The 16,001-nt window shown below is 35.7% G+C and overlaps 1 protein-coding gene across 1 annotated transcript in view; it reads right to left on the bottom strand.

Annotated features, from left to right (window-relative positions):
- KDM4C (lysine demethylase 4C) overlaps positions 1 to 16,001 on the bottom strand; it is a 392,436-nt gene that overhangs the window by 173,260 nt on the left and 203,175 nt on the right. The window contains exons 12-14 of the mRNA XM_049770299.1: positions 7,631 to 7,812; positions 6,686 to 6,899; positions 2,983 to 3,059 (exon numbers count right to left, since the gene is read on the bottom strand). Of these exons, the coding sequence (XP_049626256.1) occupies positions 2,983 to 3,059; positions 6,686 to 6,899; positions 7,631 to 7,812 (473 nt within the window). The remainder of the gene's footprint in view (positions 1 to 2,982; positions 3,060 to 6,685; positions 6,900 to 7,630; positions 7,813 to 16,001) is intronic.

The following is a 16,001-nucleotide window of genomic DNA, read 5'->3' as shown; positions in this document are numbered from 1 at the left end:
AGAAAAAAATGATAAAATAAAGTAAAAAAAAATAAAGAATCTTTAAACAGAACCACATCATATTTTTCACACATATCTATGTAAACAATTCAAAAAGTTTTAGACTATTGTCTTTACAGTGTATATTTTTCAAAGGACTCATAATAAAAGGAAAAATAAATGACCTAAACCAATCAGATTTGCTACAAAGCATATATTTCAAACACAATATCGGAATATTTTATATTCATGACATGTAAGCTTCACATTCACAAAAATACCAGGAATTAATGAGAAATTAAAATCGGTGAAGTTCAAACTAACAAAGAAATATCATTTGACCTCATCAGCATTATTAGATTTCTATTAACTTCTTGAGTTACTCGATTTTAATGGAGGCTGAGGGCTCCTTTGGTGCCCAAAATTCAGTGTTAAATTGGTTTTTGAATAAATCAAGTCTAAAGACACTTTCAAAATGCAATCATTCCAGCTAAACAATCCCAAAAAATACATACTGAAGTGTTTAGTAAAGATTTAATATTACAACACACAGTCCACACAATAAAGGTGTTAAATCAAAATATCAATACTGTCAGTTACTTCTCTGCAATGCTTAATTTTCATTTAAATTATTTTTCCAGAGAAAATATTAGAACAAAAATTTCATAAAAAATGAAAAATTTAGGGGCCGGGAAGGTGGCGCTAGAGGTAAGATATCTGCCTTGCAAGCCCTAGCGTAGGACGGACCGCGGTTCAATCCCCTGGTGTCCCATATGGTCCCCCCCAAGCCAGGGACGATTTCTGAGCACATAGCCAGGAGTAACCCCTGAGCGTCAAACGGGTGTGGCCCAAAAACCAAAAAAAAAAAAAAAAAAAAAAAAAAGAAAAGAAAAGAAAAAAAATTTTTAAAAATTGGCTCATTGTGAATTTAAGTGATTTCCAACTGCAAATAAGAAACTAGGACTCAAAAATTTCTTACAAAATTATATTGAAGAACCAACATTTCTGTTGCAAATGAACAAGATTTACTAGAATTACTATTAAAATATTAAAATACAAAAGACATACTGCATTTTCTGAGAATGGGGTTAAGATAAATGTGAATTTTTCCAAAAAATTCCAAATAGTGATTAATCTAAGTATTTCCTCCTTAACACATGCTAAAGACAAAAGCATAATTGATTAGAAGCAGCCTTAGAATCAGAACACATGGCCTAGGACTGGCCCTATTTCTGCCATGCAAAGAATAATAGTACCTTGAAAATGGGACTTTTCAGAGTGTGAACACAGCAGTGAACTGAGCATAATTTTCAATGGAACAGAGAACTCTTCACCCCATGGGGAACAAAGATAGAATGTCTCCAATTTCTAAACCTAGACTTCAGAATAATTGAGAGGATGATATTAGTAAAATTGATTCTCTGGGACTTTATTCCGGCTTGAACAAAAGGAATAGGATTTACATATGAACTAATACTGAATATACTTATCATAGCAGGGCTATCTAGTTCCACATTTAGTTTTTGATAACATAATGACCACATGAAAGAAAATGTCAAAATGTTTTCTGGAGCCATATATAATAAACTTCTAGAGATAAATACTTCTTACATCAGATCAAAGTTAAGAGTGTCTGTAGTTCTCTGCTCCCCATCAAATTTCCTTTCACTACACAGGGTGAAGGCCAGAAAACATAATTCTACAGAGAGATATCCTCATGAATTTACAGACAAAGATCTATTGAAACACTGAGGACTAAAATACATAATTACAGCACTAATTTTTAACACGTAAAAGTATTTTAACTATATTATCCTTCAGGTTTTTAAATTCAGTTGCAAGAAAATTTGATTCATTGAGGAATAAAACAAATGCTACTATTACCATGGAAACATCAAGCTGAGCATCTATTCAGATATCAAGAATAAGGACAGGTCCTCACTTTCAAGAATGTCCTGCTATTTCTTGGAAAAGATTTTTTTTCTTTTTTTTCTTTTTTGGTTCTTGGGCCACACCCGACGGTGTTCAGGGGTTACTCCTGGCTATCTGCTCATAAATAGCTTCTGGCAGGCACGAGGGACCATGTGGGACACCGGGATTCAAACCAAGCACCTTAGGTCCTGGATCAGCTGCTTGTAAGGCAAACACCGCTGTGCTACCTCTGCGGCCCCGGAAAAGAATTTTTTAAGAAAATAAAATAACACATAATCAAAGAAAAAAGTGGGTGATATCATGGATTAATGGTCTGGAACTCAATGTTTGGATATAAAAGAAAGGTTTCAACTAGGTGTGTCCACCAAAGTATGATTCATTTGTTGTTGAAGGTTCTGTGTTAAATTTGCAGCATGCCTAACACAGAGCTGACACAAAATTTGCTTACGTGTAAATCAATAAGTGAGGGAAGAAGCCCATGTTATTAAAGGTTGCATATGCAAATGCATTCTACATGGTCAGTGAGGATACCTACTCTGACTGTTGCACAAAAAACATTTTCAATAATTACAAAAAGGGGGCCAGAGCAATAATGCAGCAGTAGGGCATTTGCCTTGCACGCTGCTGACACAGGACAGACCTCGGTTTGATTCCCCCCTCCTCCACCCGTGTTCTCTATGGTTCCCCCAAGCTAGGAGCAATTTCTGAGTGCATAGCATGGTGTAACTCCTGAGTGTCACTGGGTGTGGCCCAAAAACAAACAAAAAAAAAAAAAAGAAAAAAAGAATTGCAAAATGAAGCTGGGTGGAAAAATAAAGTGTTAATATGTAGGACCATTTGTGATAAACTGACATTCCCTGAAGGTTTTTGAGCAGAAGAGTGTGTATACTTAGAACTTAAATATTTATTTGACAGATATAAAGCCAGTATGTAGGATGAATTGGAAAGGTAGGACCGTAAATACAGGTAACTAAGTATTTCACACAAAGAGCTCTGTGCACACAACATTCAAAAGTATCCACAGTAGATGAAGTAAAAAGAGAAGTTAAGATACTAAAATAAGACACTTACTGCTGTCCATGCATTTCTTTTGCACCGAGCACATAGCCATCCATCACAGATTTCATGAGAAGGGATACCATAACAACCTATAAGATAATAGTATGGGCCCATGAATTATGACTCTTTCATTTTGACATTACATATCTTATAACTAAAAAACATATCCCCTTTTAAAAAAATTCACACTGCTTAGAACAAGGCTTAGACAGATTATCTCAAAAATTGTTAATTCTCATGCCTCACTGCTAACTGTAAATTAACCCAAAGAAACATTAGTGGGAATATTAAAATGTAATAATGCACATGATGGTTATCATAAAGAATATAAAAGAAATAATAGTGTGCTATCAATGGGAATATACATTGGTGCAGATGCTAAAAAAACATGAAAATTCCTTAAAAATTAAAAATAAAGCTGACATACACTGTTAATAAAAATTATTGAATAATCAATCTAAAAATTCCTAAACTGGGGGCCAGAGCAATAGCACAGCCATGCACTTTGCTGACCCAGGACTGACTTAGGTTTGATCCCCAGGGTCTGATATGGTACCCCTAGCCAGGAGCAATTTCTGAGCGAATAGCCAGAAATAACCCCTGAGCATCACCAGGTGTAGCCCAAAAACAAACAAACAAAGAAACAAACAAACAAACCTAAATTGTCAGGTCTAGTTCACATTTGCTAATGCAAAATATATTTTACATTAATTTTATTTTATATATTATGGTTTGCAAATTGTTATTAACATAATTTTATAATGATATATAGTAAAATAAAGTTGCAGTTATGATGCAAAGTATGGAGAAATTTTAAAGTAACATATAATTTCCCATTTTAAATTAATTTAATTTTTTTATATTTTAAAAACTGTTTAACTAGATTTAATTGTTACAAGGACAAAGAATGCAGAATTCATGAGTAGTACATTATCTCTCAAATTCAACTCATCTAATTCAGTAAATGCCTGAAGCAAAATAATTCTATAGGGCTGGAGCCATAGCTCAGTGGTAGGGTGATTGCCTGGCACAGGGCACCTGAGACGAACATGGGTTTGATTCCCAGCATCCCATATGATCCCTACAGCCTGCCAAGAGCAATTTCTGAGTGCAGAGCCAAGAGTAACCCCTGAGTGCTGCTGGATGTGGGCAAAGAAAAAACAATAATCATAATCATAATTCTATAAGGGCCAGAGAGACAGCACAGGGGTAACGCTCTTGCCTTGATGTGGGTGACCTAAGTTTGATCCCTGATACCACATTAACCTCTAGTACCATAGAACAACCCCTAGCAATTGACCACTGAGTGTAACCCAAACCTCCAAGGGCCAACAAAAACTTGTATTGTTAAAGAAGATAGTTGATGATACAAGAAGTTTTAGTAACAAATATGTAATTCTGATTTACTGAAATAAGAGGATCATGAAAACTTTTAGTAAGAAAAATTTTCTTCCTACTTGTAATGTGTAGAAAACCAACAAATATACTTGCCCAAAGAAAGGCCTACCAAAGTTAGCCAACAATTTATAATATTGTATATATAATGCATAATGAATATATTTGTATATATGTATATATACATATATAATGTACAAGCATACATTTATAAGATATCATAGTTAATTGCATGGCTGGTACATTCAGCAGGCCAGATTAAATCCTAGGTTTCTAAGTAATGGTATTTGAAATGATATTTAGTTCTCATATAGCTACAACAATGTACAGTGAATATATAAAGACTATGCAGGTGTTACCAAAGTAATACAAAGAGACAGCTATAATTATCTTTGGAGATTACAGTCAATTCCTTGGTAAACTGAAACAATCTATTTAAATAATAAATTATAGATAAGTGCCAGAGTGATAGTACATCAGGTAAAGTATTTTACCTGGCATGTTATCAACCTCATGTGGATTCAAGAATCCCATTTGGTCCCCTAAACTCTACCAGAAATGATCCCTAAGCAGAGTCAAGTATGGCTCCAAAACCAAACAATATTTTGGGGCTCAAGTGATTACATAGTGCATAGAACATCTTGGGTTTGATCCCAGCATCCGATATGGTACCCAGAGTGCCGCCGGGGTGATTTCTGGGCAAGGGGTCACCCCTAGATTGATAGATGTGGCCAAAATAACTTCAAATAAAAACACGCAGCAAGGCTATAATAACAGTAATTAATATAAGACCTTTCTCTGGGCTAAATATAGATGTGACAATGTCCATTTACAAATACACAGACAAAAATGGTCTCTACTTAAAATGCATGTTAAATATATACCTATATTATATATAAACTATCTGATATATACTTAATAAGTATTAAATATAGATAATTTGGTAAAATGGACTGTATTAAAACTTTTAAACAAAGTTGCAGCGAGAATTTATAAGGCAGACAAATTTTAAAAAATATGCTCACAGCCCAGGCATTAATGATGTAAAAATAGAAAATTACAAAATTTAATCATCTAAATTCTAGAGGAAAAACAGTAAAAGTAACTATCCTACACAGTAAGAAGCAGAGAATTTTCCAACTCTTACAAAAGATGAAAACTTAACAATTAAATTTGGCAATAATTACTCAAATACCAAGAGTATTCATTTATTGTTAAAATATTACTAAGAGGTGACCAGCAAGATAGTACAGCAAGTAGGCCTTAAAGGTAGCCAACCCAGGTTAATCCCCAACAAACCTGTAGGGTTCCCTGAGCTGAGCCAGGAGTGAAGTCTAAGTACAGAAAGTAAGCCCTGAGCACTGCCAGGTGTGGTCCAAAAACAAACCAAAAAATTACCCAAAAATATCATGAGTCTAGGGACGGAGCAATACCACAGCGGTAGAGCATTTATTTGCCTTGCACGTGGCTGACCCAGGATGGACATCGGTTCAACACCTGGCATCACATGAGGTCCCCCAAGCCAGCATCAATTTCTGAGCGCATAGCCAGGGTAACCCCTGAGCGTCACCGAGTATGGTCCAAAAATCAACATATGTGTGTGTATGTGTGTGTATGTATATGTGTATAAATATAAATATATACCATGAGTCATGAGAATGTTTTTGCAAAATACACTTTTAAAGTAAATAAAATCCAAGTATGTGTGTGAGAGAGAGAAAAAGACAGAGAAAGAGGGAGTTCCAACATACTATACAAACAAGCAAAATTAATCATAGCCCAGGGGTCTCAAACTCAATTTACCTGGGGGCCACAGGAGGAAAAGTCGGGGTGAGGCAGGGCCACATAAGGGATTTCGCTTACCGAATATTCGCAATAAAAAATCGCATTAGTAAGAAAATAAATCGCAAAAAATTGCATTAAACGAAACTGCTCGGGGTATGCGAATGTTTAATGCGATTTTTTTCTTACTAATGCGATTTTTATTGCGATTATTCCGTAAGTGAATAATCGCGAATACTGCGATATTTGAAGGCCGGCCGCGGGCCATAAAATGTACGGACGGCCGCAAGAGTTTGAGACCCCTGACATGGCCCATTAAAATGGAGGGAAAATATTATACCTATTCATATTTTCTTTAAGACAAAAATGAGAAAGAATATCTAAATATTAAGAATGCCAATAGATACACAAAGAAAAAAAAAGGAAAAGAATGTCAATAGTTCAATGCAATAATAGATTTGGCAGATTATAAGGAGGCTAAAGTTAAAGACCAAGAAAAGTACCAAGAAACCATGACTGGTAAATGAGATTCATTTACTTGCATGAACCTGTACATAGCACTTTGCACAGGAAATCAGAAGACTGGTTCCATCCTCTTCTAGGAAGGCACTGGGTGGAGAATAGTCTATGTTTTCTTCACTATAAATAAAACACATCTCTGGAATGAGAGGCTTAGTTTTTTCTCGAGAAGTAACTGCTTCATCTACTTTTGTCTCCCATCTAGCCTCATTTTCTTCATTGCTGCTATCTGGCTGAAAAACACAATGTCCACAAAGTGTAAAAAACATGAAAGAGCTACTTATTTGTTCTTGTCTCTCAGATCCAATAACAACTAATTTCCTACTCAGTTTTTCCTGTTTTTCTTCTTGACCCAACTTATTGACATTTTATCAATTCTCTTCCTCAGGCTCTCAGACAGTAAGTATAGGAAAGAGGATATACTCTAAGAGAAAGTTGACCTACTAAAAACATTTTTCTTACACATATTTCATAGAAATTATCAGTTATTTTTATTGGTTTCTAATATCAGAGGAGGTTAGAATTAACCCCATGACTGAAATAAACTAAGATATTAAAAATGATAAAACAGGGGCCGGGCGGTGGCGCTAGAGGTAAGGTGCCTACCTTGCCTGAGCTAGCCTTGGATGGACCGCGGTTCGATCCCCCGGTGTCCCATATGGTCCCCCAAGCCAGGAGCGACTTCTGAGCGCATAGCCAGGAGTAACCCCTGAGCATCACCGGGTGTGGCCCAAAAACCAAAAAAAAAAAAAAAAAAAAAAGATAAAACAGACAGAAAAATGTTTGTTAGGGGGTAAAAGGGGACTTTATGTTTGCCTTTCCTTGAGTCATTTGTTACAGAAATATAATAACTTCTATGTCTGTGTATACTATTCTACAAGGAATCACCTCTATCATCACAATCACATATAATAAAATGTAGCAGTAAATGGAAATCTTGACCACGACACTCTAACCTTGTTACCTTGTAGTATGGCATGAGGAGAGCACAGATGGCACAGAAGGGCTCCATTTTGGCCGTGGTGGCATTATACTCTTGCTCAGCCACAAAATTGATGGGTTTGGTCTGCCAGAGGTGGACAAGAGGTTTTGCCCAAGTCTCTGTTTCTGCAACTTCCTCCTCAGTTGATGGGGCCTCAGGCAATTCTGAAGGAAGAAGATATGAAGATTACAATAAGCATGAGAAACACACACACACACACACACACACACACACACACACACAAAATCAACCTTATTGAAAAGAAGCAAATGTTTCAAAGTACTGCAGTATTGACATTGTTATATAACTATTATATCGTTTGGATGCATTCTGAGGTGTACCAAAAGAATTTTCCTTACATCTTCATTTTTCAAGAAAGGAATCAGACCTGATGTACTATTATTCTCCCCGTCCCCAAACTATAGCATTCCCATTTCAAATAGGAATAACTGACTTGCCATCTCTTTTCAATTATCTACTCCTGTGTTTCTACTACTATCACATTGCCAATGGCAATATGGCTTATATGCATGTGATTATCTTCCTGCTCCTAAAAGATTTTACTAGTCTAGTGACTGTTTTCTCCCCAAATAAAAGATCATTCCATTAAAAATGTCTGACTGGCATTTAGCTAAATTTTGCAGTATACAGAATCATGACAAATTACATTGAGTACCTGTATATATCAATCAATGTATTGCAACTATATGGACATAAAAAAAAATCTTATACCAAACCTTATTTGCTTAATAAGAAAATTAAACTTTTTAAGCAAATACACCTGCTGATACCATATGATCAGAGATGTATGGCATACCAACAGTTATTTTATAAAATGTCAGTTAATATCATTCCTCCTAAAAAATATATATAGCTAACAAGTGAAAAAGAATTCATAAATTAGTACATTACAGCATATCAACACAAGTGGTATCAGCGTAGCTGCCTCTACTGCTTACTATCTAGAGCTTTGACACATTCTCAAGTTCTTCCCAACCACTGTCAAAATTTTGTAAAAATAAAAAAAATTATTTTATAACTTTCATGGTCTCACTCATCTATGGGTTTTAAGAAAAATGAAAGACATTCTTACAATAATAATTTTCAGACACAAAGGAGAAAAGAGCTGGAAGTTACAGCTCACCGCAGGAAGCTCACCACAAAGAGTGATGAGTTGAGTTAGAGAAATAACTACATTTTGAACTATCCGAATAATGAGAATATATGAGGGAAATAGAAAGCCTGTTTAGAGTACAGGCAGGGGTTGGGTGGGGAGGAGGGAGATTTGGGACATTGGTGATGGGAATGTTGCACTGGTGATGGGTGGTGTTCTTTACAAGACTGAAACCCAAACACAATCATGTATGTAATCAAGATTTTAAATAAAATATATAAAAAATGAAAAATAATATTATCCTAGAATAGAAAAAGATCAATTTTTTAAGAATTTAAAAAATTAAAAAATTAATTTTATGAAATTAACAGGGTCTGGAAAAATAGTAAAGAGATTAAGGTGCTTTCTTTTTTCACGACTTACCCAAGTTTTATCCCTGAAAATGCAATATATTGGCCCCTAATACCATTGAGAGTGACTCCTGAAAACAGAGCCAGGAGTAAGCTTTCACACTACTAGTGTGACTTAATCTGTCTCCCAGGGATGATAATGTAAAAGACTTGTGAGATAACATCAATAGGAACATTTATATCACAGAGGACCCATACAGAGAAGTTGGGTACAAAAAAAAAAAATTATTGGGGGCCACAGCGATAGCACAATGGTAAAGTGTTTGCCTTGCACGTTGCTGAACTGGGCCGAAACGATGTGCGATTCCTGGCATCCCATATGGTCCCCTGAGTCTACTAGGAGTGATTTCTGAACACAGAGCCAGGAGTAACCCCTGAACACTGCTGAGTGTGACCCCAAACCAAAAATAAATAAATAAGGGAGCAATCTTTTCAATTCCAAAGCAGGAATATTCCTGGGAGAATACAGCAGCACTTAATGACTTAACCTTTTTAGAAAAAGTCAAAGCACATTTGTTTAGATGGGAAAATAGAAAGGGTTGTAAATATTCAGAAGATGTCAAATACCAACTGAGCAAAAGAGAATTTCCCTACTTCCAAGTAGATGGCATCATCATTATCACATCATCATCATTTTTATTACTATTATTATTAGCAAGGAAAAAAGGCTTAATATTTTGTCAGGAACAGGGAAACAAAAATTAAGAACATTTGCTTGTATTTGCAATAACATAAACTGCCTGACTATAAATATAAATGGATTCCATCTCAGTTACCCCTAAAAGACAATGAGAAAACTGTGTGAAGACAAAGATGTGATAAACAAAAAATGAGTGAGTTAACCAGAACCTTGAAATGCCAATAAATTCTTCCCTTGCTGGTTAGTATCTCTCACATATAGACTAATAAAAGAATTAAATAAACAAAACCCAAAGCCATTTATTATAAATAGCTGTTGCCGCACTTGCTCACATTACATTATCATATCACTTGCTTCAATATAAAAGATTAAAACACAGGTGACATTCCAATTCCTTTAGCGTGTCATAGATATTGATATGGAAACTTGACTTAGGATAGAAAACCTACTACAACAATTTTAATGTGTTTGCAAAACTCTCATAACACAAACTCAGGAGACAAGACTGCCCTACACATGGCAATTTCCAAATATAAGGTCATATTCTGGACTAAAGAGAACTGCCTAATTTGTTAGGATGTTGTAAAACACAGTATACAGTTAACACCATAACTATGCAAATTACAAAATAGTGTAACAGCAACCTATGTGGCACCAAGAACTGGGAACTTTCAGTCCATATGCTGAGCTTTAAATTCCAATTCTTTGATTCAGAGGGACTGTGATTTTGGGTGAAAGAAGATCATGATAAATATTTTCTCACCAATTTCAGGTTATTTTCCTTTATGATACTCAAATGAAATATTAAATGTAAAGCTTCTTAGTGCTGAAGTACTTTATAAATGCAAATGTAATACACACTCACAATTATGATGCAATATTTATAAGGTAAAAATATTGGCACAGTGGGGGCTGGAGCAATAGAAGTGTGGTAGAGCATTTGCCTTGAATGTAGCCGATCCAGGATGGATAGTGGTTTGAATTCCTTAGTCCCATATGGTCCCCCAAGCCAGGCGTGTTTTCTTTTTTTTTTTTTTTTTTGGGTGGGGGGGTCACACCTGGCAGTGCTCAGAGGTTACTCCTAGCTCTACGCTCAGATATTGCTCCTGGCAGGCTCAGGGGACTATAAGGGATGCCGGGATTAGAACCACCGTTCTTCTTCATGCAAGGCAAATGTCTCACCTCCATGCTATCTCTCCAGCCCCCAGGCATGATTTCTGAGTGCAAAACCAGGAGTAAACCCTGAGCGTCACTGAGTGTGGCCCCTCCAAAATTAATTGATTAATTAAAAAATGAAAATATTGGCACAATAAGGTAAGTATTTGGCCTTCCTGAAATTTGCTCATCAAGTTTTATACATTCCAGCTCCATCTCCAAGAATTCTTGTTTACTCTTGACCACAACTGTGTTCAATCAGAAGATAAGCCTGTTTATTATATTTTCCAAATTTATAATAAGTCATATAATTTTCGCTCCCTTGAAGAACTGTAAGCATTCTGAAGAGTAAATTACCTTCAGGATATCTATTTTCATAATGGCAAAAATATAAAACCCCTTGCTTTCTAACTACTAAATACTTCTTAAATCCTGTTGCTAGTACCAATTGTCAGCATGCCTTCATTCACTTCTTTTTAAAAAACCAATTTCTGGGCCCGGAGAGATAGCACAGCGGCGTTTGCCTTGCAAGCAGCCGATCCAGGACCAAAGGTCGTTGGTTCCAATCCCGGTGTCCCATATGGTCCCCCGTGCCTGCCAGGAGCTATTTCTGAGCAGACAGCCAGGAGTAACCCCTGAGCACCGCTGGGTGTGGCCCAAAAACCAAAAAAAAAAAAAAAAAAAAAAAAAAAAAAACCAAACCAATTTCTATCTTTCAAATACTGGAGAGACAAAAAGATATTTCCAGTATAACTTCTAAATGCTTTGATCATTTGGCATCACTACACCTAGGAATCTCTTTTCTTCTACCACTTCTTAAACTACAATTGACTAGTAAACCTAATATAATTGCACTAATATATCAATATGATATATTTTGTAACATGCCATGCAATTAAAATTAAATAAACCACCTAGTTTACAAATTTATAGACTTTTAAAATATCAAGTTAGTTTTCATATTACCCTCATAAAAGAGAAAGATACTATTGATTATACAAACACATGGACCCCGTGGGCATTTAATAAATACAAATATTTTAATGGCTTTTGCATACCAACATACAAATAATCAAAAGGTCATATGCATTTCTGGGTACCATGTAAATGGAATAATTGATTATAGAATTACTGGAGGGCAGAAAAAAGAATACTATAAGTGCATCAAAACATAGGAAAACTGAAAATGTAACCAGGGGTCTTTGCACTCAGTCTATCCAGATAAACATAAAACTGTTTAATGCCCCAAGTACCATAGGAGTGATCTCACAACCAGAAGTAAGTCCCAAATAACCCAACACCTGAGATGTTAAGATGTATAAATTAAAGAGTTGAACGTAAAGAAAGTGATGGGTATAAAATCTCAAAGTAAAATCTATGGAATACAAGTGATACATGAAAAGTATTTTTTAGGTGTCTGTATGGTCAAAACTATTTCCTTAATAACTCAAAGATAAGGACAGAAGAGAAAATTGAAAGGTCTGGAGGAATGCTTCTCACATGGGTGAACTGGATTCAATACCCAAAATCAGATGATTTCTCAAGACTATGCCCAAAGTAGCCCACAAGCAATGCCAGATGTGGTCCCAAAACTAAATAACATAAAAATTAACATGAAGATGACTTTGCCTGTGTCACCCTGCTGACATTCGTGGTGATGATAGAAAAGAAATAGAAAGTAACTGTTGGAACCTTAGCATAAATCAAAATACTGGCACCAATACAGTCATTATGTTATTTTTATAATCTTATTTTTTACATCATTTGGGTAGCGGAGCTAGTCACTGAACAGTATTGATTTGATAAAAAAAGGGGGGGTGCTGAAAATTTTTATGAAATCTTTGATAAAATAAACTGTGCAATAAAATTTAATGGCTATCTTGTGGAAAAATTGCACACTAAATGAATCATAAGATAAAAGAACTGTTTTTTTACATGAAATAACATTTTTCTAGCAAATTATGGCTTTTCAGAATAGATATTTGACAGAAATGTTCATAAAAATGAACAAAAAATAAACATTAAAATAAATCACTACTGAGAAAATTTTCTACCACTGACAGTGCTAAAATTTAAGCTTATAAGTCACACTTGTAATTTTCTATTAGAAAATGTAATTCTCTATTAGAAACAAGACAGCTTCCCAATATGATTTCAAACAGATTTCAGAAAGAATGATGGTGAATATTTTATAATGATATACATAGATATAAATAAGTAAAACTCAGGACTTAGACATTTGTCAAAGAACAATGTTACAAAATAATGCAAGAATTATTTACTTGCAACATAGAATACTAACTATTCAGCTTAAAAGTATAAAAATTCACTTTTTTGATTTCAGAGTATACATGAAATCTTTAATAAGCTATTGTTTTGTTTTTGGTATTTTATCAAAGAACATGATAATTATCTGAAAAGTTGCCAAAATATTCCACCTCTTATAATCAAGACTGAACTTGCTTCCTTATTTTGACTCATAAACAATACATACTGTTACAGAAATCAACTGTAGAATATTGTTTTTATTAAACCTAGTATAAATGCCTATGAAGTATATACCAATGAAACTCTTCTCTTTAAATTTAGGGTTTGGGGAAACCACTAGTGTTTTATGAAAATAAATTCTACTGCTTATGCATTATTGCTAGTTTTAAATAAAATGGCATGGAAATTTTCCTTTTTTCACACGATTAACTTTAAGCAAATAGTGTTGCTATTAAAGTAAACACACATTGGAGATTTGAGAGAATAGGGAGAAAAAGTAAAAAAAAAAAAAAAAAAAAAAGCTCTTTCTTTGGGGGTTTTCAAATTGCCGAAGAGCATCAAGGGGTTCTGAGACAAAAAAAAAGGTTAAGAAGGAGCAGGAGCGATGGCGCAGGGCATAGGTGTCTGCCTTTCAAGCGCTAGCCTAGGAAGAACTGTGGTTCAATCCCCCAGCATCCCAAATGGTCCCCCAAGATAAGAGCGATTTCTGAGCCCATAGCCAGGAGTAATCCCTAAGAGTTACCGGGTGTGGCAGAAAAATAAAGATTAAAACGAACAAAAGGTTAAGAATTAATGGGCCTGAGAGATAGCACAGCTGCATTTGCCTTGCAAGCAGCAGACCCAGGACCTAAGGTGGTTGGTTCAAATCCCGGCATCCCTATGTGCCGGCCAGGAGCTATTTCTGAGCAGATAACCAGGAGTTACCCCTGAGCATTGCTGGGTGTGCCCCGCCCCCCCCCCAAAAAAAAGAATTAGTAACACACATCCAAAAGGATTAAATAAGAAACTTACTTTCAAACAATACAAACTTAATAAAATGGGTGCAAATTGTTTTCTGGAAAACAAGCAAAAATTTCATAAACAACTTTATTCAGTCAACAAGCTAAAAGAAAACAAGTCAATACGGTGAAGTGGCCTCCTTTCCTGCCAGTTCGTTGAGGAAGGCCTAAAATGCTAAAATTTACAGCAAGGAGGGGCGTGATTTTCTAGAACAAGTTTCAAGGCTTCCAAAGTTTTATATTGAAAAAAGCACTCCCATGTCTCTGTACTACATGTATTTCAATAAAGAATATCATGAGCATTAACACATAGCAGTCCTGTAAATGTACAGGTTTTTCTTAAGTTGCTGTATTTTTATGGTCTGAGGACCATACCTGTCTATGCTATAAATTGAGTCCTTGTTTTGTTCTTGGGGACCATCCTTGGGGGATCACCTAATGGTGGTAGGAATTTGGACCAGAAATCAAACCAGGGTCAGCTGTATACAAGGCTGTATACTTTATCTCATCTACTTCGTCTATTAATATGAGCCCTTGAAAATTCAGAGTGACTGAGAGATAGCACAACTGTGGGCTTTTGCCTTGCAAGCAGCCAATCTGAGACAGATGGTGGATCAAATCCCAGCTTTCCATATGGTCCCCCATGCCTGCCAGGACCGATTTCTGAGCAGAAAGCCAGGAGTAACCCCTGAACACTGCTGGTTGTGACCCAAAAACCAAAACAAAAGAAGAAAGAAGAAGAGGAGGAGGAGGAGGAGAAGGAGGAGGAGGAGAAGGAAGAAGAAGAAGAAGAAGAAGAAGAAGAAGAAGAAGAAGAAGAAGAAGAAGAAGAAGAAGAAGAAGAAGAAGAAGAAGAAGAAGAAGAAGAAGAAGAAGATGAAGAAGATTCACAGAGGCAGTTGGTACCACAACTCCAGCATCACCATCACTATGCCAAAAACTTGTTCTGAATACAAAAACATAAGTAATGTTTAAGCTCCCTCATATGTTTATGATCATAATAAGCACCACTGAAAGCAGATAGGAAAAAATAAAATATTGGACAGACAAACTAAAGTCACTGTTAAAAATGTTGCTGCCATTTAAAAAGACCTTGAACAGCTTCAACCTCTTAAATTTTCAGTCACCATATCAATAAAATTCATGGTTATTTCATACATAAGAAACTATTTATAGATACACACGCCCCGCCTCCCGAAAAAACACTATAGATCATCCACCAATAGTCAAATTAGAGCTGCAAGAGCTTGGGGACTTGAGACCACACCAAGTGGTGCTCAGAGACTGTGGCTCTTGGTCTGAGGAGTGACTCTTGGTGGTACTCAGAGAACCAGATGTAGTGTTGTTGCTGACTGGAGCCAGAATCAAAGACATAAAGCTGTATGTGAGACAAACGCCTCATCATGTATAATATTAATATTAAAATGCTTTTCTAATTTTTGTTTTGTTTTGTTTTGGGGACACACCCAGCAGCGCACAGGGGTCACTCCTGGCTCTACGCTCAAAAATTGCTCCTAGCAGGCTCTGTGGACCATATGGGACTCCAGGATTCAAACCACTGTTCTTCTGAATACAAGGCAAATGACATACCTCCATGTTATCTCTCCAGCCCACTTTTCTAATTTTTTTATATCTAAGAAATCAGACTTTGCTTCTGACTTAGATTACTTCTGTAGAAATAAAAATTTTGTGACAGAAATCTGAGAATGGAATAGATGGCACTGGAAAAGTATGATGAAGTAACTTCATGAAAAATAAAGTTCTGATT

Source organism: Suncus etruscus, chromosome 1 (assembly GCF_024139225.1).
Source record: "Suncus etruscus isolate mSunEtr1 chromosome 1, mSunEtr1.pri.cur, whole genome shotgun sequence".
Classification (NCBI taxonomy): Eukaryota; Metazoa; Chordata; class Mammalia; order Eulipotyphla; family Soricidae; genus Suncus; species Suncus etruscus.
This window is presented reverse-complemented; position numbering and strand designations above follow the sequence as displayed.